At 42.1% G+C, this 26261-nt stretch overlaps 1 protein-coding gene across 2 annotated transcripts in view; it reads right to left on the bottom strand.

Annotated features, from left to right (window-relative positions):
- The window catches only part of efr3bb (EFR3 homolog Bb (S. cerevisiae)), a 185458-nt gene that overhangs the window by 39896 nt on the left and 119301 nt on the right, over window positions 1-26261 (bottom strand). For both annotated transcript variants that reach the window (XM_060916374.1, XM_060916373.1), the window contains exons 12-15: window positions 22375-22486; window positions 9195-9246; window positions 8945-9117; window positions 73-148 (exon numbers count right to left, since the gene is read on the bottom strand). In XM_060916374.1, the coding sequence (XP_060772357.1) occupies window positions 73-148; window positions 8945-9117; window positions 9195-9246; window positions 22375-22486 (413 nt within the window). The remainder of the gene's footprint in view (window positions 1-72; window positions 149-8944; window positions 9118-9194; window positions 9247-22374; window positions 22487-26261) is intronic.

Below are 26261 nucleotides of genomic sequence, written 5' to 3'. Positions count from 1 at the left end.
ATCATAGGTGATCTATATGTGTTAAAAAAAATAACCAAATAAAAGTGAAAAGGTTTCAAGTTTAGGTTGTACCTTCTTCATGAAGAGGTTGTCCTGACGGGAACACTTCTCCATCTTGAGTTTAAGCACAGAAATGTCCGAGATGATGCTACAGGAGGACAGGTGATGCGTTAAGCATTATCGTTTCTAGGCTATCAGCTTATTCTCAGGTACGTGTGCTGTGGATGCGACACATAAATTAATTTAAAAATCCTGTTTGACCCTTTCACCACTGCAAACTGCTATATCGGTCTAGAAAATACGGACTCTTTCAACGTGACCGACCACGAAAGCAGTGTCATAGTCTCAAAGCAGTCGCTATTATCACACCGTAGTAGGGAAGCCTCTGTGTATTGGTTGAGAAGTCGGATTCCCTGGGATTTCCTATGACATAATTTAGATAAGCACAATCCGTGGCCTTCAGTTTGACATTTGAAGGTCACCATTCATGGTGCTAAAGGAAAGCCCATATGGGACTACCTATATATTGATAATGGTAATATTTCTCAATCGTCAGCTGTCGGGTTATAGTCCTATGAAAATCCACAACCTTGAGTTTGACATTTCAAAGTCATTTAAGGTCAAAGGTCATGGTGGCAACTGAAAGTCCGTATGGGACTTCTTGTATGTTGATAATGGTAAACATCTGTCCATCATTAACCATTTTCAAGTTACAAGCCTCTGAAAACCCGTGATCCTGCGTATGACCTTTCAAGGTCACTCATGGTCAAAGGTCATGGTGCCAAATGAAGGCCCATATATGACTTCCTGTGTGTCGATAATATTAACTCTCTCTTTAACTTGAACTGTTTCCCAGTTATGAGCCTCTGAAAACCTGTGACCTTGAGCCCTGACATTTGACCCCCCCCAACCACTATGAAAACTATGAGATACACCTCATCATGTAGCATATCAATGGAAACAGAATTGAAAGATGAACATTTTGGATTTGGTTTGAAGTAAGGATGAAGAATATGAAGGAAGATACTGCAAGAAACAAACAAAAAAAAAAACGATTTGACCATTTTGGTGACTCTCAAAATACTGGAGGTTCTATTTAAGACCAATGCCCATCTATCCTGAAAGTTTCATGAAGATCTGTCCAGCCATTTTCCCATAAATGTTGCTAAGAAAAAAAAAACAAAGAAATAAAGAAACCCCACCGAAAACAATACTTCGCCCCCTGGTGGACTCCGTCCTGGGCGAGGTAACTAGAATAAAATGTATCTAATTTACATAGTATTATTTGACTTAACACACCACTGTATAAAAGTTCATTAGTGAGAAGAAATTGACGAAATGTTTAGTAGTAGTAGTAGTAGTAGTAGTAGTAGGCAGCCTTCGGTCTCGAGAGACCATGGATAGCGCTATGGAAGGTCAGTTTCTGGTTTGTAAGCAGCGTCCGGAGTGGCTGAGGAGCCCTATTCTGGCGTGGCAGTCCTTGCCGCACTTGTTGCAGATGAAACCTGTAGGTTGCTGCTGGCTTTGTTGTCTGTTTCCTTGTCGCTCTTTTCTCCTCCATCTGGCAGGCGTGTCTTTCATCACCACTCTTCACTGCTTTCGTGACAGCACTCCGCCAACGGCTTCAGTCATCTGCGAGGGACTCCCAAACTTTGGGTGTTGATACCAGCGAGCTTCAGGTCGCACTTACACACATCCTTGTACCTGAGGTGCGGTCTGCCAGCAGGGCAGGATCCCTCAGCCAAAGCGCCGTAGAGGTCTTTTGGGATGCGGCCATCCTCCATTCGATAGACGTGGCCAAGCCATCGAAGACGCCTCTGGCTCAGCATGAAGTGCGTGCTAAGGAGACCTGCTCTGTCCAGGACCTCAGTGTCGGTCCTGCCAGGACCGTTTGTGATCTCCATATCATGCATGACATCATTTTATGACATAATTTTCAGGAATGGCTATGAATGGGACTACCAGGACAAGCTAAACAAAATTCTTTCATGCCATCTTCCCTGATCCTTATACCTTAATACTTTTTTTGCACTTGTTTGACCTTTGACAGTTGACTTGCCAACTTTACGACTGCAGTTGTCATGAACAGTTTTGCACTCAAGTTTCCATCAATGAAGAGTTCTATCAACAAAACTGACTTCATGTTAAACTGTTAATGTTATAATCATGTTGTCTGTTGTTGCCCAAATGAAGATTGGTTCCCTTTTGAGTCTGGTTCCTCTCGAGGTTTCTTCCTTGTGTCGTCTGAGGGAGTTTTTCCTCGCCATCGGCTGCTCATTGGCGATAGATTAGGGATAAAATCAGCTCATGTTTAAAGTCATTCAACTTCTGTAAAGCTGCTTTGCGACAATGTCTATTGCTAAAAGCGCCATAGAAATAAATTTGACGTGACCCTTTGCCAGAATTGGATCAGAGGTCACTTATGTGTTAAATTGCTACTCCTCTCTTATTTTTTTCATGAATTTTCACCACACTGGAGACGGAGAACCTATTTACGAGGCTTCAAAATAGTTCGCATCGGGTAAGCGATTTGACCCGTTTTCACCGAGTTATGTGACCTTGAACTTGTCAATTAGGTGACTCTGGAGCAAAAAGTCAGAGTTTTGTCTATTTTTCATGGCCTATGAACTAGCCTTGCTCCTTTGCCATAGAAAAACAGGTTTTAATGAATATTTATAGTTTTGGCCTTGGTCAATATTAGGTCACATGCTTTCAATGGCCTAGATCAGGGGTGTCAAACTCAAATACACAGTGGGCCAAAATTTAAAACTTGAACAAAGTTGCGGGCCAACATTGAACAAATGAACCTTTTAACATGGACCCAAACAAGTTTTGCTTTAACATGAATATGGAACAAGCAATGCTTATTACTACACAATATACAACCCCGATTCCAAAAAAGTTGGGACAAAGTACAAATTGTAAATAAAAACGGAATGCAATGATGTGGAAGTTTCAAAATTCCATATTTTATTCAGAATAGAACATAGATGGCATATCAAATGTTTAAACTGAGAAAATGTATCATTTAAAGAGAAAAATTAGGTGATTTTAAATTTCATGACAACAACACATCTCAAAAAAGTTGGGACAAGGCCATGTTTCCCACTGTGAGACATCCCCTTTTCTCTTTACAACAGTCTGTAAATGTCTGGGGACTGAGGAGACAAGTTGCTCAAGTTTAGGGATAGGAATGTTAACCCATTCTTGTCTAATGTAGGATTCTAGTTGCTCAACTGTCTTAGGTCTTTTTTGTCGTATCTTCCGTTTTATGATGCGCCAAATGTTTTCTATGGGTGAAAGATCTGGACTGCAGGCTGGTCAGTTCAGTACCCGGACCCTTCTTCTACGCAGCCATGATGCTGTAATTGATGCAGTATGTGGTTTGGCATTGTCATGTTGGAAAATGCAAGGTCTTCCCTGAAAGAGATGTCGTCTGGATGGGAGCATATGTTGCTCTAGAACCTGGATATACCTTTCAGCATTGATGGTGTCTTTCCAGATGTGTAAGCTGCCCATGCCACACGCACTAATGCAACCCCATACCATCAGAGATGCAGGCTTCTGAACTGAGCGCTGATAACAACTTGGGTCGTCCTTCTCCTCTTTAGTCCGAATGACACGGCGTCCCTGATTTCCATAAAGAACTTCAAATTTTGATTCGTCTGACCACAGAACAGTTTTCCACTTTGCCACAGTCCATTTTAAATGAGCCTTGGCCCAGAGAAGACGTCTGCGCTTCTGGATCATGTTTAGATACGGCTTCTTCTTTGAACTATGGAGTTTTAGCTGGCAACGGCGGATGGCACGGTGAATTGTGTTCACAGATAATGTTCTCTGGAAATATTCCTGAGCCCATTTTGTGATTTCCAATACAGAAGCATGCCTGTATGTGATGCAGTGCCGTCTAAGGGCCCGAAGATCATGGGCACCCAGTATGGTTTTCCGGCCTTGACCCTTACGCACAGAGATTCTTCCAGATTCTCTGAACCTTTTGATGATATTATGCACTGTAGATGATGATATGTTCAAACTCTTTGCAATTTTACACTGTCGAACTCCTTTCTGATATTGCTCCACTATTTGTCAGTGCAGAATTAGGGGGATTGGTGATCCTCTTCCCATCTTTACTTCTGAGAGCCGCTGCCACTCCAAGATGCTCTTTTTATACCCAGTCATGTTAATGACCTATTGCCAATTGACCTAATGAGTTGCAGTTTGGTCCTCCAGCTGTTCCTTTTTTGTACCTTTAACTTTTCCAGCCTCTTATTGCCCCGTCCCAACTTTTTTGAGATGTGTTGCTGTCATGAAATTTCAAATGAGCCAATATTTGGCATGAAATTTCAAAATGTCTCACTTTCGACATTTGATATGTTGTCTATGTTCTATTGTGAATACAATATCAGTTTTTGAGATTTGTAAATTATTGCATTCCCTTTTTATTTACAATTTGTACTTTGTCCCAACTTTTTTGGAATCGGGGTTGTATAACAATAGTGCAGACATGCTAAATCGAATTTCAAATTAAAAAAAAAAAAAATCAATTTATTAAATTAATTTATTAAATGAAATTTAAATAAATAAAAATCGTATGCCTCTTTTTTATTTGCAGCCTTCTGATTTAAATATCAAAATAAACTTTTTCCACAGGCTAATAATTTTAAAATTAAAAACAACAATAATAAATCAATCAACCATTCAAGCCCATGCCTTGGAGTGGCAAGAAAAAGTGCATAAAGAAAAGGTTAATTATTGCTCAGTTTGCTACACACTGATCTAATCTGATGTGCCCAAGCCAGATACCTGGCATCTCTTCTTGGATGCTAGTTCATCAATGTCGGCACGTCTGCGTATTCCGAACCACACTCCTCCAGAAAAGACTTAAACTGGCGGTGATTCAAACCTTTGGCTCTTATAAAGTTGTGTTACTGTGGTCATAACATGTTCCATCTTTAGGGCTTTGCCACACAGTGATTCCTGATGTATGATGCAGTGATAAACAGTTAGCTCGCCTGCACAGTTCTCTTCCCGCATCTTCTCCCGAACCCTGCCCACCAGTCCACTCTTTTTACCGCACATCGCTGGCGCACCATCTGTCGTTAATCCCACGAGTTTATCCCACGGCAGCTTTACTTCAGTTACACATTTGTAAACCTCCTCAAAGATTTCCTTTCCTGTGGTTGTGCCATTCACTGATTTTAATCCCAATAGCTCCTCTATAGACCCCTTCGCATGTTTGTAAAAAAACCGACCGTTGCCAGGATGCGCGCGCAGCCTGGACCCAGAAACAATGGCGCTGCCCATAGACCGGCATTATGAGCTGTCAGATTATGCCAAACAATTGTCGTTACAAGATCGAGAATGCTACATAAATAAGTTAACTCTAACAAGTGGACATCGCCTACCGGATCCGTATTTAATTAAAGAGTGGACGGACGATGTTAGTAAGTTCCCTGGTATACAATGGCCAGATATATACTCGTACCTTATTGACCAGACTTCAGTGTACACCCACGAAAAACTTCGTGCCTACAAGTCTTTAGACGCATATGATTATGTTGTGCGGGCATGTACAACTTGATTAACAATGGGACATTCATATTCATTTTGTTTTAATCAAATTATGCCAGTGATGTGATGGCAATGTGGCTTTAGCTACAACAGCAAATCCCAACACTAAACAGCAATTTGCAGGAGGTGATGGCATGAAAGGAATGATAGTGTAAAGAGTGCAGCTAAGAGAAATCAGAGCTGCGTAAAAAGCGAGAGGCAGAGAGCAGAAATGAAACTGAACGGGGCGGGAGCTAGGTTAGAGCAGTCAACATAAGTTGGCATTTAGAGTGAGGGCACACAATTTTACCTTTCCATCCTTGCTTTAAAATTGTGATTTTCGGCATACACAAATAACGATGGCACAAAATCTGGACTGCTTGAGTCAAGCGAGACCTCTCGTACAAACAAAACTGCATGCAAAGCTAAGCTAACATGCTAACAATATTCATTACATTGTGTAACTATGACCCAGCTAATCAGACAAATGCTACCAAAGTATTTTGCTACATCAATAAACGAAGACTAGAAAGAATAAAAAAGAAAGATTTAATAAATAGCCTGATCTTACCTGTGATGAAGTGGCGCTGCAAACCCGTGCATTTTTGATAGTGCTTTCATCCCAGTCTACACGTTTGATGGCTTGTAGTCATAGACGTCGGCGATTTTTCTGGAATGGGTGAGATCCTGCTGGAATTCTGTACATTTTAACCCCATCACTGCTACGATTCTGGCACCCGACAACACAACAACTAGGCATTTCTGAGTCTTTTTTGGGTCCAGGCTGCGCGCGCAATTTCCGCTAACGTATGAATGACGTTTACTGCGAAGGGGTCTATAACACACAGATTTGCGCCAAAACAGCAGAGCATTATGGGATTTGTAGTATTAGCGGTGAATGCGCTGTATACACAAATCCGACGAGTAGTCATTTGAGATTGCCTCGCGGGCCAAATATAATTACACTGCGGGCCAAATTTGGCCCGCGGGCCAGAGTTTGACACCCATGGCCTAGATCTCAAAAAAGGAAGCAAGATAAGGCCGTGGTTACCATTAACGATGAACAGGAAGTCGTATATGGGCTTTCATTTGGGAACATTGGTTTTGCCCTGGAGTGACCTTGACAGGTCAGATCAATGATCTGCATATTTTAAATGCCTTGTATCAAGAGATTGGTAGAAGATAGAACTTTAATCATTCAATGGTCGATAACTACAAAAGGGTGCAAGATAGGCCCTTAGGCTACGTTCACAGTGCAGGCTGAAGTGACTCAAATCCGATCTTTTCGCCCATATGTGACCTGTATCCGATCTTTTATTGACAATATGAACGACACAGATCCGATTTTTTCAAATCCGACCCAGGCCGTTTGGATATGTGGTCCTAATTCCGATTCCTATCCGCTCTTTTCATATGCGACTTCAGTCTGAACCGCCAGGTCGCATTCATCCGACTTACACGTCATCAACAAGCCACAAACGTCACTATTCTGCGCTGAAGTAGGCGGCGGGTCTCTCAAAAAAAGTTATAACAACATGGCGCATAATCACAGGCGCAGATAGAGGGTGGGAGATTTAAATTCACCTCGCTCGGTCCCCCCCACTTATAGGGAGGAAAAAACGTCTATGCTGTCTTTCTTTGCATAAGGCAAACCTCACGGAAAAATCAAAAGACTAATTACCATTCGGTTTATTGAGGTGCACAGCAGTGTATACATAGTTGCAACAATTCACATAAAACAAAACAAAAACTGATATTCGGTTGGTTGAGCTGCGCAGACTGCACAGGTTGCGAGCTCGAGCTTGGTTGCTATGGTAACCTACAACAAGTTTGACAGGCATATCGGGGTTGGGGTTGGTTTGCTGGCAGCTTTGTCCCCCCCCCAGTTCAAAAAACGTATCTGCGCCCCTGCGCATGACATCAATGCGAGGGACGCTTCGGGCTGTGAAGGTTCTGAATCTTCTCAATGGAAGGACGCAGAGGTTAGGGAGCTGATTTCCACTTGGGGGGATGCAGCTATTCAAGCTAGATTGGATGGGTCATACCGCAACCGGACGGTTTTACTTCCGTAAACACTGGCCATGCTCACTGCGTGTGACGTCGTCGTATCCTGAAATGCGCATGCGGAACACTTTTAGGTTGCTTTTCGTTCATACTGAGGATCACATACAAGTCGCATATATTTGTTAATGTGAACGACCTCACAAAAAAATCGGATTTCACAAAAAAATCGGAATTGAGCCTTAAGCCTTGCAGTGTGAACGTAGCGTTAGTTACTATTAATCATGGATAGGAAGTCATATGTGGCCTTTCATTGGGGAACATTGCTTTTGCCCTGGAGTGATGTTGCAAGGTCAAAATCAATGACCTGCAAATTTTTACAATGGCCTGTACCAGGAAACTGGTGCAACATGGAAACTTAATTATTATTATTAAACCATGGAAGTATTATATCTTTTTCCCTTTTTCATCAGATTCCAGACAAGTGGGCTCAGTTCTGTGGGCTTGACTTTTTGTCCCAAGGCCTCAGCTGTGGAAATGGGATACCACAGTACCTCTATATTTTATTTTAAAGTTGTGTACTGGTTTATATTGAGTTTGTCACTTACTGTTAATGGTATTTCTTCTATATATTGTATATAGCAGCCTGTACATGAACAAGTCACTCAGTGGTGAAAGGGTTAATCGTTGCTATGGAGACGTACACTACCGTTCAAAAGTTTGGGGTCACCCAGACAATTCTGTGTTTGTTTTCCATGAAAAGTCACACTTTTATTTACCACCATAAGTTGTAAAATGAATAGAAAATATAGTCGAGACATTTTTCTGGCCATTTTGAGCATTTAATCGACCCCACAAATTAATGTGATGCTCCAGAAACTCAATCTGCTCAAAGGAAGGTCAGTTTTATAGCTTCTCTAAAGAGCTCAACTGTTTTCAGCTGTGCTAACATGATTGTACAAGGGTTTTCTAATCATCCATTAGCCTTCTGAGGCAATGAGCAAACACATTGTACCATTAGAACACTGGAGTGATAGTTGCTGGAAATGGGCCTCTATACACCTATGGAGATATTGCACCAAAAACCACACATTTGCAGCTAGAATAGTCATTTACCACATTAGCAATGTATAGAGTGGATTTCTGATTAGTTTAAAGTGATCTTCATTGAAAAGAACAGTGCTTTTCTTTCAAAAATAAGGACATTTCAAAGTGACCCCAAACTTTTGAACGGTAGTGTATTCTCTGAGATGTTTATCCATCATTCACAGAAGGAGTCTCCAGTGTCAGCGCTTTGTAACAGCTTGACTTAAAGCATAATACAGAAGAGGTTATACTTTCTGGTTTCTCATCAACATGGAAGAAAAAAAAAAATGTCTTTTTAACATGTAACCTGACGGTGGAGAACTTCGGGAGGTTGTCGTGGCGATCGATGAGGCTGACGAGGATTTCGAGGACGAGCAGGCGGATGTGTGCGTCCTCCAGCAGTGCGAAGGAGAGGAGCGGGTCCAGGAACGAGCTGGGCAGAGCTGTCAGCATGTTCGTGCTCTGGAAGCCGCACGTCACCTGTACGGTAGAGGAACGTGAGCTTCACATGTTCGGTACAGTCTAGTTTAAGTTAAGGCTTTTTTTCATGACCGTACCTGTCTTAGAGACTTCAGCAACATGACCTGGATCATCCGGTCACCCTCAGACCTGAAAAACACACTTGGCGATCAGTGAATGCGTCCAGATGTGAAGCGTGACATGTCAGTCACGTGCAAATCTCTGAACCTTAATCGTTATCCGTATTTCTATTACATGTCGCGTCTTTGTGGATTTACAAACTTCCTGAACCAAACGAATTAAAATACAAGTTATTTTTGCAACAGACACCAATAAACATTTCTTTCTTTCTTTTTGGTAGACCGATTTAAAGGAACAGTCCACCGTACTTCCATAATGAAATATGCTCTTATCTGAATTGAGACGAGCTGCTCCGTACCTCTCCGAGCTTTGCGCGACCTCCCAGTCAGTCAGACGCAGTCAGACGCGCTGTTACTCCTGTTAGCAATGTAGCTAGGCTCAGCATGGCTAATGGTATTTTTTGGGGCTGTAGTTAGATGCGACCAAACTCTTCCACGTTTTTCCTGTTTACATAGGTTTATATGACCAGTGACATGAAACAAGTTCAGTTACACAAATTGAAACATGGCGATTTTCTATGCTAGAAGGCGTTAGTACGCTTGTCATTATAGTGCGGACTTTCCATAGCATAGAAAATCGCTACGTTTCAATTTGTGTAACTGAATTTGTTTCATGTCACTGGTCATATAAACCTATGTAAACAGGAAAAACGCGGAAGAGTTTGGTCGCATCTAACTACAGCCCCAAAAAATACCATTGGCCATGCTGAGCCTAGCTACATTGCTAACAGGAGTGACAGCGTGTCTGACTGACTGGGAGGTCGCGCAAAGCTCGGAGAGGTACGGAGCAGCTCGTCTCAATTCAGATAAGAGCATATTTCATTATGGAAGTACGGTGGACTGTTCCTTTAAAGCTGGGTAATGCATCAGGATAATACTAATATGTAATACTGTAATAAATTATAACATATGCTTTCATACCTATCGTAACCTTATTTTAAAATCAAATGACATTGTTTAAAAGAATAATTACAAACCGACTGGTTATGAAATCATTAAAGCTAGACTGCCTTTCAGATTTTTCAAGTTATAAAAAGAATTTTCCCAACACCCAATTATTTTTGGTTAGTGGACCGAAAGCTACCGAATTCGAATCACAGAATTCCAATTTTATTAACAGCGTAATTAATGAATTTATTTCCACGTGGCCTGAAATTCTCTGCTATTTTTTCCTGCTTCACCAATACAAGATACTACGTCACGCATGACATCACGTGCTGGGCTTTCCCCGTTTGCGCAAGGCATTGTGGGATACAAATTTGAAACAGGAGAGAAAAACGGAGGACGCGAGTGTGCGAATGAAGCGTGAAAGACTGACTACAGTAACAAGAAGAAAAGACGTTATGTTATACACGAAGGAAAGGAAACGCAGGACCGAACTAATAAACATCGGCGCTCAGCGAGCACCTCGGTGTGATCAGCTGTTCGTTTAGCGACGGAATGATGGAACCGTCAGTGCACGCTCAAAGGTAAACCTGTAGATGGCAGCACTGTGGATGCCAGCTGCCGTAAAAGAACAACAAGAAGGTAAACCTGCGCATGCGCACAATGACCAAATTTCACCGATTTTATGAAATCGAACGGCCGTCTAGCTTTAAATTTTGAAAAATGTTAAAACATGCTTACTTTTTTCCCCTCATTTTAAGTGTTTATTAATAGTAAATAATTTATTTATAAGTTTTTTTTTTTTTTAAATGTAACACATCTGTCTCTCCATGTCTTCTTTCAACTCTGTATGTTCAGAGATTAGAAAGAAGAAAAACACATTTTACGATTGACTATGGTGGGGTTTACATTAGACCGTATCAGCAGATCATCAGATTAACGTTTTTAAAACGATTTGCGTGCACACAGCAACGCCAATACACGGATACGCTCGGCTCCACAGGCATCCTGCGCTCCAAATCACTCCGCCCTGAACAGCGAGTGCCCTCTGGAGGGTGCGCACTCCGGCCCTGCGCAGCTCACACAGCGCGCGAGTGAAGCACACGAGCAGTGATTCAGGACAAATAGCAGGAAGTGAAGTCCGCGCCGGTTTTCAGCAGTCGCGTCACATGACCAACGTGGCATGACCAACGCCAGCGAATCAGGAAGGTGGATGTCACAGTGACGTTGTCCAATGACGACGTCAGCTAGAGCTCAGCACAGCGTATCCTCGTTCCTCAATGTTTACACAGCACCGGATCAGATACGTACTGGGTTGAATACGTGGGCCCTGGCGGATTCAAACTGTTCCGCCTGTGGAGTCGTTTCCCGGCGTTTTAATGTGCACGGACGGTGCGTCCGCGACGAAAACGAGACGGATACGGTCTAATGTAAACACCACCTATCTTGTATCAGCAACAGTTCTAGCTTTACTGATAACATTGTGTACAGGCTAAAGTTGGTCCTGTTAGAAACGGAGTATCGGCGACTAAGATTCTGACATCATGGCCACAGTGCCAACAATTAACTTGGCATGGCGCCAACCAATCAACGAGGCATCAGATTAGATCACCTACAGCTGTTTTGCAAATCCATAATAAAAGTAGTGTCATTCTGGTCCAAAAATACACTTTAGACTAGAGGTCTGCGCGGGACAGAATTTTCAGTCCCGCTCCCGCCCGCTCCCGCATTGTGCAGTCCTGCTCCCGCAAAGAATTATGATTTTGTCCCGCTCCCGCCCGCAAATCCCGCATGATGCAGACGCTCGCGTTATTTCTCACGAAAGTTCTTGTCATTGGCTTGGGGAATTAAACATGCTGAGCTTAGCTGAGCTCTCCACTGACCGATCCTTCACCTAGCGCACGTAGCGAGGGTGCACGTTGCCAGGCGGCATGCGCAGCTGAGGCTTTACAGAGATACCCATTGTGAGCTTCACTAGAGGAGCTCTGCTCTTCTGCCATGATTGGAGATCTCAAACACGGAAGAGCGGAAAGGAATCGGAAACGTATGCAAGATTAGACCACTGTGGCAGCGGGGGCGTGGCCAAGCAGCAGTCTGTGAATGGAGGGCGGGGTCAGGGAAGGTAAGTGGCTAGGTCATTACACCTGATGTCAATGTGTGTGTGTGTGTGTGTGTGTGTTTGTTGCAGGAATGGAGTGTATAAAGGGAGGGGGAGAGGAGAGAAGAGGGATTTGCTCCCCGACCACAACACGTGTGTGTGTGAGTGAGTGAGTGAGTGAGTGAGTGAGTGAGTGAGTGAGTGAGTGAACGAGTGAAAGAAAGCTGAAAAGCTCAATAAAGTGAGTGGGTGTGAACACGAACTCTTGCCTGCCGTGCTTCTGTGCTCCACCCACATCGGGGATTACTACAGTGGTGCTGAAACCCGGGACGCACACCACTCATTTTATTGAGCTTTTCAGCTTTCTTTCGTTCACTCGCTCACTCACTCGTTCACTCACTCACACACACGTGTTGTGGTCGGGGAGCGAATCCCTCTTCTCTCCTCTCCCCCTCCCTTTATACTCCATCCCTGCAACAAACAAACACACACACAAATTGACATCAGGTGTAATGACCTAGCCACTTACCTTCCCCGACCCCGCCCTCCATTCACAGACTGCTGCTTGGCCACGCTCCCGCTGCCACAACCACATCCGCAAATTTAGGCATCTTAAAATGTTTTTATTAATGCCAAATAAAATATCCAGCACAAATTGTATATGATAGACATAAATTAATAATTTATAAATTTTATTTTAAACACGTTTTTAGTTAGCGGGACTGCAGCTTATCACCTCTCCCGCCCGCAATGAGCTTTCAAAATTTGTCCCGCGCCACACTGCTTTGCGTCGGGTCCCGCGGGAGTGCAGGGCTCTACTTTAGACCAGTGTTTCTCAACCACTGGGCCATTAGTGGGCCACGAAGCACCATTTAGTGGGCCGCAAAATTACCCCCCCCGCCAGGTTGAAGGTAATTTTTTTACTTGTAGTTGAATACAATTGCTGGGTTTGTGTCTGACGTCACATCTGCCTCATTAAGCTACGCTCACACTACAGCTCGCGATGGGTTATCGATGAAAATGAGCCGTTTTGTTGACTATATACACACACGCGAGCTAAAAGTTGCGTCACAGCAGGTGAACTGACATGCCTTTGCGCACTTGAATCTGGCGCAGCTTGGCATACTCGCGGAGCGCATTGTGCGCGCGCTTGGGACCCGGTCATTATGGGAAACACCTGATACTGATTTGAGCGCAATCAGCACACGCAGATATGAACACTGTTTTTACAGAGGCATCATCATCATGGTCATGTTTGTTTCTAGCTATGTTTATAACGCTGTTTAAATATTCCGCTTTCTGTTTTGCTTTTGTAAATAACACTCTCCCCGCACTTAGCTCCGTCTACCGCTGTCTATCTTAGCGTCCTGATCCCCAGATCTTTAACCAGCCACTTATAAAAAGTTGTACTCTTTCATGCTCTTCCAGGTTTTCATCTGTGCGTCCATGTAGAACGAGGTCTGCAGCACCGGGTAGTTTAAGATGTTGAGGAACTTGATGGGTGGATAATTTTCCAACTTGTAGGAAAAATCCGTCTTTGTTAGCGTGTAAGGATCTAATCCCATTGAGTGTTTTCTATATCCACTTCTTTTGAGTGTACTTTTTGGTTTTAATAACTAGCTTGCTTGCTGAACACAAACATGGCAATAAGTTCTTGTGTTAATGGACCAGACTCCACTTTTGGATCATTAATCCCTTTTGACTGAGAATGCCCTTCATGCATGGTTTAGCTTCTAGCACATCCATACAGTTTTAAAGGAGAACTGAAGGCAAATTTTATCATCATCAAAATTCTATTTATCTCGTTTTATTAAATATCGGAATGCATTTTTGATCGCTATTTTGTCGCTGCTATAGCAAATTACGAGTGTCTGAAATATGCTCTGTAATACATCAGTCCATATGTCAAAGCAACGGGTGTAAACGAGAGTTGTCGAGACCTGTGCGAGACATCGCAAGACGGAAGTAAAACGTACAGCGGAAATCAAAGTGACCAACATCTGCCAACGCTGTCAAAAGACGCGCATGCCCTCTTTTGAACACTGACGTAATCAAGCTGGAAGATTTGTTTGTTTTGATACTCAGGAAAGTTTGAAAAAAGTAGGCAGTAATCGTCATTTAAACTCATTTTTTGTGCGATATTTCATTTCGGAAACAGTTTTCAAAATGGCGGCACTGACACCTGGCTGACACATCACGCTTCGAAGTCTTGTGAAGATCGCGCGGATAAGTGACGCCTGCCGTGGACCAAACGAACTAAATTCAACATGGCTAAAAAACAAAAAAAACAAAAAAACAACAAATTGGCCGATAAGTATAATATTTAATTGTAATTAGTTGCCAATACGAGTCACGATATAAGGTTACTAAAACCGAAAACGTAATTGAATAACACGCTAATTAAGAAATAAAGCAAGTTTAAAAATGACTTCAGTTCTCCTTTAAATGCAATACAATTAAAAACAGTTTGTTCTTACTGTATTTATTTAATTCCTGGGCTCCCATCTGTAACAGGGAGTGATGTCGCATCCTGTTGATACACTTTACAACAGATTATTAGATTCTAATAGAATAGATGAGCCAAAATAATTAGGGATCTTTTGTAATGGGCCCCAACTCGTTACAAATATGAATAGATGGGCTTCAAAATAGAAAAGGTTGAGAACCCCGGCTTTAGACCGAGCTGAAACATCATCATGTACATCATGGACATTTTGAAGGCTTTCTGCCTGGAAAATGGACCGTTTTGGATTTCATGTCAGATTTGCAGTCCGATTTCCCCTCAGTCCAGTTTTACTTTGGTTTGCGTTTCCTGCATACAGAGGATTGGTAGTGTAGTGCAGAAGGTAGAACTCAAAATCCATAATCTGGGCATCTGGTATGAAAACCTGGTGGACTGACACATATGTATTGTAGACATGCCTTTGAGCTTCATGATAGATATGATATTTTCTGTCATATTGTTCACCCTTTTATATATATATATATATATATATATATATATATATATATATATATATATATATATATATATATATATACACACACACACACACACAGTGGGGCAAAAAAGTATTTAGTCAGCCACCAATTGTGCAAGTTCTCCCACTTAAAAAGATGAGAGAGGCCTGTAATTTTCATCATAGGTACACTTCAACTATGAGACACAGAATGGGGGGAAAGAATCCAGGAAATCACATTGTAGGATTTTTAATGAATTAATTGGTAAATTCCTCGGTAAAATAAGTATTTGGTCACCTACAAACAAGCGAGATTTCTGGCTCTCACAGACCTGTAACAACTTCTTTAAGAGGCTCCTCTGTCCTCCACTCGTTACCTGTATTAATGGCACCTGTTTGAACTCGTTATCAGTATAAAAGACACCTGTCCACAACCTCAAACAGTCACACTCCAAACTCCACTATGGCCAAGACCAAAGAGCTGTCAAAGAACACCAGAAACAAAATTGTAGACCTGCACCAGGCTGGGAAGACTGAATCTGCAATAGGTAAGCAGCTTGGTGTGAAGAAATCAACTGTGGGAGCAATTATTAGAAAACGGAAGACATACAAGACCACTGATAATCTCCCTCGATCTGGGGCTCCATGCAAGATCTCACCCCGTGGGGTCAAAATGATCACAAGAACGGTGAGCAAGAATCCCAGAACCACACGGGGGGACCTAGTGAATGACCTGCAGAGAGCTGGGACCAAAGTAACAAAGGCTACCATCAGTAACACACTACGCCGCCAGGGACTCAAATCCTGCAGTGCCAGACGTGTCCCCCTGCTTAAGCCAGTACATGTCCAGGCCCGTCTGAAGTTTGCTAGAGAGCATTTGGATGATCCAGAAGAGGATTGGGAGAATGTCATATGGTCAGGTGAAACCAAAATACAACTTTTTGGTAAAAACTCAACTTGTCGTGTTTGGAGGAGAAAGAATGCTGAGTTGCATCCAAAGAACACCATACCTACTGTGAAGCATGGGGGTGGAAACATCATGCTTTGGGGCTGTTTTTCTGCAAAGGGACCAGGACGACTGATCCGTGTAAAGGAAAGAATGAATGGGGCCGTGTATCGTGAGATTTTGAGTGAAAACCTCCTTCCATCAGCAAGGGCATTGAAGATGAAACGTGGCTGGGTCTTTCAGCATAACAATGATCCCAAACACACCACCCGGGCAACGAAGGAGTGGCTTCGTAAGAAGTATTTCAAGGTCCTGGAGTGGCCTAGCCAGTCTCCAGATCTCAACCCCATAGAAAATCTTTGGAGGGAGTTGAAAGTCCGTGTTGCCCAGCGACAGCCCCAAAACATCACTGCTCTAGAGGAGATCTGCATGGAGGAATGGGCCAAAATACCAGCAACAGTGTGTGAAAACCTTGTGAAGACTTACAGAAAACGTTTGACCTCTGTCATTGCCAACAAAAAGTTGTATATAACAAAAGTATTGAGATGAACTTTTGTGATTGACCAAATACTTATTTTCCACCATAATTTGCAAATAAATTCTTTAAAAATCAGACGATGTGATTTTCTGGATTTTTTTTCTCATTTTGTCTCATAGTTGAAGTGTACCTATGATGAAAATTACAGGCCTCTCTCATCTTTTTAAGTGGGAGAACTTACAGAATTGGTGAGTGACTAAATACTTTTTTGCCCCACTGTGTGTGTGTGTGTGTGTGTGTGTGTGTGTGTGTGTGTGTATCTCAAGAACATTGATTTTATACATATACACACAGTACCGTGCAAAAGTCTTAGGCACGTGTAAAGAAATGCTCCGGTACACATGACCTAACCATCTCGGCCTATATTCCCTCAACTTTTCAGACAATCGTCCTACTTTTAGCTTTTCTCTAAATCACATTGTTCTTTATACGCGGTCCAATCTTGTAAATCCCAGAGAGAATCTTAGCATTTTTCATCTCAGCCGTTTCCATTTTTCTTTCTTGCATTTTTGTCAGGGGTAGGGTTTCAGTGTCGTAAAGCATTGCTGGTCTTACAATCATTTTATACAGCGGATATAAAAAGTGTACACACCCCGTTAAAATGATCGGTTTTTCTGATGTAAAAAAAAAAACGAGACCACGATAAATAATTTAAAAACTTTTCCCACCATAATGTGACCTGTACAATTCAATTGAAAAACAATCAAATCTGTTGGGGGGGGGGACATACAATAAGCTGGTTGCACAAGTGTGCACACCCTTAAACGAATACTTTGTTGAAGCACCTTTTGATTTAATTACAGCATTCAGTCTTTTTGGGTTCACACCTGCCATCAATTACAATGACTCTGATTAACCCCAAATAAAGTTCAGAGATTTACTCAGTTGCATCCTTCAGCAAAAGCCAGGGTTCACAGAGAGCTTACAAAGCATCAGAGGGATCTCATTGTTGAAAGGTATCAGTCAGGAGAAGGGGACAAAAACATTTCCACGCCATTAGATATACCATGGAGCACAGCGAAGACAGGCATCAAGAAGTGGAGAAAATGTAGGACAACAGTGACATTACCGAGAACTGGACGTCTCTCCAACGTTGACGAAAAGACGAGGAAAACTGGTCAGGGAGGCTGCTGAGAGGCCTACAGCAACACTGAAGGAGCTGCAGGAATTTCTGGCAAGTACTGGTTGTGTACTACATGTGACAACAACCTCCCGTATTCTCCATACATCTGGACTATGAGGTAGGGTCAAAGAAAAACATCCAGGCCCGGCTAAATTTTGCAAAAAAAAAAAAAAAGTCCATCAACTCTCCCAAAAGCATGCGGGAAAATGTGTTATGGTCTGATGAAACCAAGGTTGAACTTTTTGGCCACAATTCCAAAAGGTATGTTTGGTGCAAAAACACCAGTGCGCATCACCAAAAGAACCCCATACCCACGGTGAAGCATGGTGGTGGCAGCATCGTGTTTTGGGGTTGTTTTTCTTCAGCTGGAACAGGGGCTTTAGTCGAGGTGGAGGGAATTATGAACAGTTCTAAATACCAGTCAATTTTGGCCCAAAACCTTCAGGTGTCTGCTAGAAAGTTGAAGATGAAGAGGGATTTCATCTTTCAGCATGACAATGACCCCAAAACAGTTTTGGAACGGCCCAGCCAGAGCCCAGACCTAAATCCAATTGAAAATCTGTGGGGTGACCTGAAGAGGGCTGTGCACAAGACACGCCCTCGCAATCTGACAGATTTGGAGCGCTTTTGCAAGGAAGAGTGGGCAAATATTGCCAAGTCTAGATGTGGCAGGCTGATCGACTCCAACCCAAAAAGACTGAATGCTGTAATTAAATCAAAAGGTGCTTCAACAAAGTATTAGTTTAAGGGTGTGCACACTTACGCAACCACTTATTGTACGTTTTTTATTCCCCCCCCCCCAACAGATTTGTTTGTTTTTCAATTGAATTGTACAGGTCACATTAAAGGTGGGAAAAGTTTTTTAAATTACTTATCGTGGTCTCATTTTTTTACATCAGAAAAACCGATCATTTTAAAGGGGTGTGTAGACTTTTTATATCCACTGTAGAGCTTCCTCTTGACTCGCACTGGTACATTTTTGTCACACATCATTCCGGAGATCCTTCTCTAAGCACTGCTTGTATTCTTTTTCAAAACTTCCTCATCTGAGCCTCCGTCTTCATGTACTGTGAACTCAAGGTACTTCAAAGATTTCCTTTTTGGGGTCGGTTCATCTTGGACTTTTATTGTTCCTTCTGTTTGGTCCCCACAATACATTTATACAAAAGTATGGTCTTTTTCCTACTGACTTTCAGTCCTCTGGTGCCTTTTGCCATGTCCCCAATCTACTCTCTGCTTCTTCTTTTGTTTCTGTGTGGATCACTAGATCACCAGCAAACATCATAATCCCACGGCACTTGCCGTCTGAAACCTTCTGTTAGACAGTCCAAGATGGTGGCAAAAAGAAATGGACTCAGGGCTGAGCCCTGGTGTACTCCAACTCGAACTTCAAAGGGCTCACACCATCACCATTCACAGATCTTACTTGCGTTACACTGTTGGCATACATATCCTGTATGATTTTGATGTAGCTTTCAGAGATCCCTTTTAATCTCAGACAGTTCCACAGTTCTTTTCTTGGGACCATGTCAAAAGCCTTTCCAGATCTATGAATACGCAGTGAAAATTCTGCTGGCCTTCCCGGTACTTTTCCATTAATTGGCACAAGGCAAAAAGGGCATCAGCTGTGCTTCTTCCAGGCATGAAACCAAACTGTATATGAAAGGGTGCGAGACGACCCTATTGTTTGGTTTTTTTTTAAAAAGCAGTCTCCGGTACAATGAATGCAGTTTTATAAGGAAATGAGCTGTAGGTTTTACTGGCCACAGGTCTTCTGGACACTTTGTCACACTTGCTTCTTAAATTTTGCACCAAAACCCAGTAGCCTTCATTATGTTTTCTTTTTTCATCTGAAAAGTGCTCTCTTGTGGAATATGCTGCTCAGGTACAAACATTTTTTTTCCCTGTAACATTTAATTTTGTGCTGCGGGGGGGGGAACCAACCCCGAACGTTTGGAACTCTAAAATGTTTTTGTAATGTTTTGACTCGATAATGTAGAAATCATAAAATAGAAACCTATAACAAAGTTGGTACTGGAAAAAAAAAAAATAGTGAGCCTCAGACTTTTGCACAGTACTGTGTATATTTATTTTAAAAATATTGACAAATATGATTAGCTCTGTAGCTAATAGAGCTCCAAAGTGGCTAAAATGACCGTGTGGCAGCAGGGGCGTGGTCAAGCGTCGGTCTGTGAAAGGAGGGCGGGGTCAGGGAAGGTAAGTGGTAAAATCACTGCACCTGATGGGAATTAACCTGTGTTTGTGTGTCTTCCCCAGTGACCACGCCCTATAAGAGGAGAGGGAGAGCAGAGAAAGGGAGCTCTCCCCCAACCAGAACACTTGTGTGCGTGCCTGGGAGAGTGTGCGCAAAAGCTGAAAAGCTAAAAATAAGAAGTGGTTTTTCAGAACTCAGCTCTGGCCTGCTGTGTTTCTGTGCTCCACCCCTCCCGGGTCTGAATCTACAGACCGTTTTTCCAACACCTATTTCTCAGGCACTGGAGATCACAGCCACAAAGGACTGGTGTTATTTGAAATCTAAGCTAAGAGCCCTGTTTAATGGTTCTAACGTGGCTTTGCAACTGTATAAAACGTATAATGCGCGTCATCTATCAGGCTCAGTGCACACGTTACAACCCCAATTCCAAAAAAGTTGGGACAAAGTACAAATTGTAAATAAAAACGGAATGCAATAATTTACAAATCTCAAAAACTGATATTGTATTCATAATAGAACATAGACAACATATCAAATGTCGAAAGTGAGACATTTTGAAATTTCATGCCAAATATTGGCTCATTTGAAATTTCATGACAGCAACACATCTCAAAAAAGTTAGGACGGGGCAATAAGAGGCTGGAAAAGTTAAAGGTACAAAAAAGGAACAGCTGGAGGACCAAACTGCAACTCATTAGGTCGATTGGCAATAGGTCATTAACATGACTGGGTATAAAAAGAGCATCTTGGAGTGGCAGCGGCTCTCAGAAGTAAAGATGGGAAGAGGATCACCAATCCCCCTAATTCTGCGCCGACAAATAGTGGAGCAATATCAGAAAGGAGTTTGACAGTGTAAAATTGCAAAGAGTTTGAACATATCATCATCTCCAGTGCATAATATCATCAAAAGATTCAGAGAATCTGGAAGAATCTCTGTGCGTAAGGGTCAAGGCCGGAAAACCATACTGGGTGCCCGTGATCTTCGGGCCCTTAGACGGCACTGCATCACATACAGGCATGCTTCTGTATTGGAAATCACAAAATGGGCTCAGGAATATTTCCAGAGAACATTATCTGTGAACACAATTCACCGTGCCATCCGCCGTTGCCAGCTAAAACTCTATAGTTCAAAGAAGAAGCCGTATCTAAACATGATCCAGAAGCGCAGACGTCTTCTCTGGGCCAAGGCTCATTTAAAATGGACTGTGGCAAAGTGGAAAACTGTTCTGTGGTCAGACGAATCAAAATTTGAAGTTCTTTATGGAAATCAGGGACGCCATGTCATTCCGACTAAAGAGGAGAAGGACGACCCGAGTTGTTATCGGCGCTCAGTTCAGAAGCCTGCATCTCTGATGGTATGGGGTTGCATTAGTGCGTGTGGCATGGGCAGCTTACACATCTGGAAAGACACCATCAATGCTGAAAGGTATATCCAGGTTCTAGAGCAGCATATGCTCCCATCCAGACGACGTCTCTTTCAGGGAAGACCTTGCATTTTCCAACATGACAATGCCAAACCACATACTGCATCAATTACAGCATCATGGCTGCGTAGAAGAAGGGTCCGGGTACTGAACTGGCCAGCCTGCAGTCCAGATCTTTCACCCATAGAAAACATTTGGCGCATCATAAAACGGAAGATACGACAAAAAAGACCTAAGACAGTTGAGCAACTAGAATCCTACATTAGACAAGAATGGGTTAACATTCCTATCCCTAAACTTGAGCAACTTGTCTCCTCAGTCCCCAGACGTTTACAGACTGTTGTAAAGAGAAAAGGGGATGTCTCACAGTGGGAAACATGGCCTTGTCCCAACTTTTTTGAGATGTGTTGTTGTCATGAAATTTAAAATCACCTAATTTTTCTCTTTAAATGATACATTTTCTCAGTTTAAACATTTGATATGTCATCTATGTTCTATTCTGAATAAAATATGGAATTTTGAAACTTCCACATCATTGCATTCCGTTTTTATTTACAATTTGTTCTTTGTCTCAACTTTTTGGAATCGGGGTTGTACATTTATACTCAAAAAAAAAAACAAAAAACCCCAGAACGTTTGGAACTCTAAAACGTTTTTGTAATGTTTTGACGCGATAATGTAGAAATCATAAAATAGAAATCTATAAAAGTTTGCATGAAAAAAGAAAAAAAAAATAGGGTGCCTCAGACTTTTGCACAGTACTGTGTATATTTTTTAACGGTATCTGGATATGCTTTAAATATAATCTATGCAAGAAAAACTCAAACAACCTAAACAAGAAATCACCACCTGCAGGTCTTCATGCATCTTCGTGATGTTTTACACATTTCTGATAAAAAGGTAATGAGCTGGATTTTGCTCTGCTAATATTTAAGGCTGCAGTACCCACCCAGACCCTGTGGGTGGCAGTGTAAGGTGCATTCCAGGAATTGGGATCTTTCCCATGATGAAGAGCATCACCTCAGAACGTTGGTACGTAGGCAGAGTGCTGGCAAAGGAACCTGAAGATCACAAAAAAACAGTCCAATCAATCAATCAATCAATCAATAAAAGTAACACAATTAGGGGTGGAATGATACACTCCAGTCATGATTCTATTCTATTCACGATACTGGCTTCACAATTTGATTCGAGTCACAATATCTGCTTCATGATTCGATTCGCAATACTTGCTTCATGATTCAATTCCATTCGATTCATGATGATTGCTACACGATTTGATTTATGATACTGGCTTCATGAATTAATTCCATTTGATTCAAAATTTGAATGAAGAAAACATGACAGAAGAGGATCCTTTTTTATTTCTGAATCATAAATAATGCAAAACAAGGTACATTTTGTCTTTAGAAGACTAAATACATCAAAAATTACTCTGAACAGGGGTTTAATATTTGTAAACAAAACGTACTACAGGTTCACCATATCATAAAAACATTGACGAAACCTAAAATTTTGATTAAAATCAACAGTTTCTGATCTGGGGAAAATGATCGACTGAAATACAATGAGCTCTGTAGCTAATAGAGCTCCAAAGTGGCTAAAATGACCGTTTTTCCAACACCTATTTCTCAGGCACTGGAGATCACAGCCACACAGGACTGGTGTTGTTTGAAATCTAAGCCAAGAGCCTTGTTTAATGGTTCTAACGTAGCTTTGTAACTGTATATAACGTATTAACGCACATCATCTATCAGGCTCAGTGCACACATTACAGTATATTTATACTCAAAAAAAACCACGAATGTTTGGAACTCTAAAATGTTTTGTAATGTTTTGACTCGATAATGTAGAAATCATGAAATAGAAATCTATAACAAAGTTTGCATGAAAAAAAATGGGGTGCCTCAGACTTTTGCACAGTACTGTGTATATATTTAACGGTATCTGGATATGCTTTAAATATAATCTATGCAAGAAAATGCTTCTTCTTGTGTTCATGCTTCTGATCTGGGGAAAATGATCGACTGAAATATAATTAGCTCTGTAGCTAATAGAGCTCCAAGGTGGCTAAAATGACCGTTTTTCCACCACCTATTTCTCTAAGCTAAGAGCCCTGTTTAATGGTTCTAATGTGGCTTTGTAACTGTATATAACATAATGTGCATCATCTATCAGGCTCAGTGCACACATATTTATACTTTAAAAAAAAAAAAGATGAACGTTTGGAACTCTAAAATGTTTTTGTGACTTCCGGTTGAGTGATGAGAGGAATGGCGGCGTAGATTGAAACTCCCACCAGTCGGAGATAATTAAATCTCCCCCCAACTAACGATAAACCAAATTCAAATAGAAGTTACGAGGGATGAGCGGGGGGACACGCCAAAAAGGCCGAAAAACTCTGAAAACACAGGAAAAGACTAACGTAATGGAGGTAAGCGGTGAAACAGGGGATAATGGCGGCGAGGCAGCAACCGAAGACGTTACGCCAGCACTACACAAATACTTGTCGGACATGACCAAAGAAATCCGTGAACTCAAAAACGACATAACAGCACTCAACACGAGTTTTAAACAGGAGTTTGCTAATTTTAAAGAAGAAGTTTACAACAAGCTTAAGGCAAACAAAGACGAACTACAAGATCAGAAAAAAAGTCTCAGCGAGGCGCAAACACGCATCGAGGAGCTAGAGGCATATAACTTGGAAGCTAAAGACGCTCTGTTGACAACACTGCGTGAGCAGAGAAAGCTACAGGATAAGCTAACCGATCTCGAGGGAAGGTCCAGGAGGAACAATGTACGGATATTTGGAGTCCCGGAGGGCTTGGAGGGGGACTCGGTCACCCGCTTTGTCGAGGAGCTACTACAGAGGGAGCTGGCTCTGCCGGAGGGAACGAGTCTGCTGATCCAACGAGCACACCGAACGGCAGCGAGGAGACCCGGTCCCGGGGAGACTCCCCGGTCCATAATCATAAACTTTCTCCGGTTTGACACAAAGGAGATGATATTAAAGAAAGCCTGGCAAAAGCGGGTAAAAATTGACAACTCGTCTCTGTACTTTGACAACGACTATGCGGCCAAGGTGGTACAGCAACGCAGAGCGTATATGGAGATCAAAAAGACCCTCAAGGCCAAAGGCATCCGGTTCCAAACGCCCCTGACCAAGATCAGGATCCACTGGACTGATGGGCCTCGGCTCTACAACAGTGCGCAAGAAGCAGCGAAAGAGATGAGGAAAAGGGGAATGGATGTACAGATGAAGGAAACTGGTGAGGAGCGCACGATGGAGCAGCGGATTCAGGCGGCATGGTCATGGCAACGCATCGGGGAACCAGGGGCGTGTGGAGGATTAATGCAACGCACCAGAGGAAGGCTGCAGGAGTTCAGGAGAGCTAAAGATGGAGGAAACATCTGATTGAAATGGGAGATCCGGACGGGCATAAAGTCTCATCTCAAAATAAGTGATCCATCACCATATCTTAGCTATATAGTACAGTACGTTAATGAGCAGACCTGGATATTTATGAGTAAAAGAGAGGTAATATGTTCCTGGGATAACGTCGGGGTTGGGGGGGGAAAGATGGGGAAATAGAGACAAAGTCATTTCAATACCCCAGGAGATAATCTTTGTTTATCCATTTGTTTATTGTTAAATACAGAGTTTAAATGCAAATTTACTACTATATACTACTAGGCCTTTTATACTTTTCATTTTGACTGGTGGAGTGGGAACGCAGAGAAATGTTGGACACTACTAGAAGGCAAGAGGGTCTATATGCAGGACCTCTATCCACCTCTAGTGAGGGGCCCCCCCATTACTGGGGGACTTTCCCCTCTCCTACCAACAGGGGCACGGGCATGATTGAAGAGGCCCGTTGTTATCGGAAGCATTGTTCTGGAGTTAGAGTTCTTATTGTTGTTCGAGTTAAAGGTGTCAGTGGGAGAGAAGAGGGAAACTTAAAGAGTGGAGATGACGCAACATAGCCAGCTTAAAGTGGTGTCTCTGAATGTGAACGGGTTAAGTAACCCAATGAAAAGAGGGAAGGTAATAGCAAAACTAAAAAAAGAAAGAGCACAGGTTAATTTTCTACAGGAAACACATTTGTCAGACCAAGAGCATGAAAAATATAAAAGACTGGGATTTAAAAATACATACTATAGCTCATTCAAAAATGGGAGGAAAAGGGGGGTTTTGATATTGATACCGAATGGGACAAAATTTGAGACCTTAAAGGAAATTAAAGATAAGGAAGGAAGATACATTTTGGTTAAAGGGAAAATTGGAAATCAATTAGTTACACTCGTCAATGTCTACGCACCTCCGGACAGTGATAAGAGTTTTTTCAAGAACTTATTTGAAGTTGTTGTTCAGGAAATAGAAGGGATACTGATATGTGGAGGGGATTTTAACAATACACTGAATCAGGATTTGGACACAACTAGCGCAAAGAAAAATAGCAAAACTCAAGTGTCCCGATACTTAAATACTGTATTAACAGAGCTGGGAATTTCAGATGTCTGGAGGGAACTACATCCATTCGAAAGGGACTTCACATACTTCTCAGCTCCCCACTCAATCTATTCAAGGATAGATTATTTTTTTATGAATGCAGCAGATAGATTTAGAATAGAAGAGTGTAAGATTGGAGTAGCAGACCTGTCAGATCATTGTATTCTGCACCTGACACTGAATATGATCAGCAGGAGACGGAATACAATATGGAGAATGAACGTTGGTGTACTAAACAATCCAGGATTCGTTGAGGACATCAAAAGAGAAATAAATACATACAAGGAAGAGAACGACAATGGGGAGGTAGACTTTACTACTCTATG

This window comes from Neoarius graeffei, chromosome 3 (assembly GCF_027579695.1).
Source record: "Neoarius graeffei isolate fNeoGra1 chromosome 3, fNeoGra1.pri, whole genome shotgun sequence".
Lineage (NCBI taxonomy): Eukaryota > Metazoa > Chordata > Actinopteri > Siluriformes > Ariidae > Neoarius > Neoarius graeffei.
Note: the sequence above shows the minus strand (reverse complement) of the source record. Positions and strands in the feature narration are given on the sequence as shown.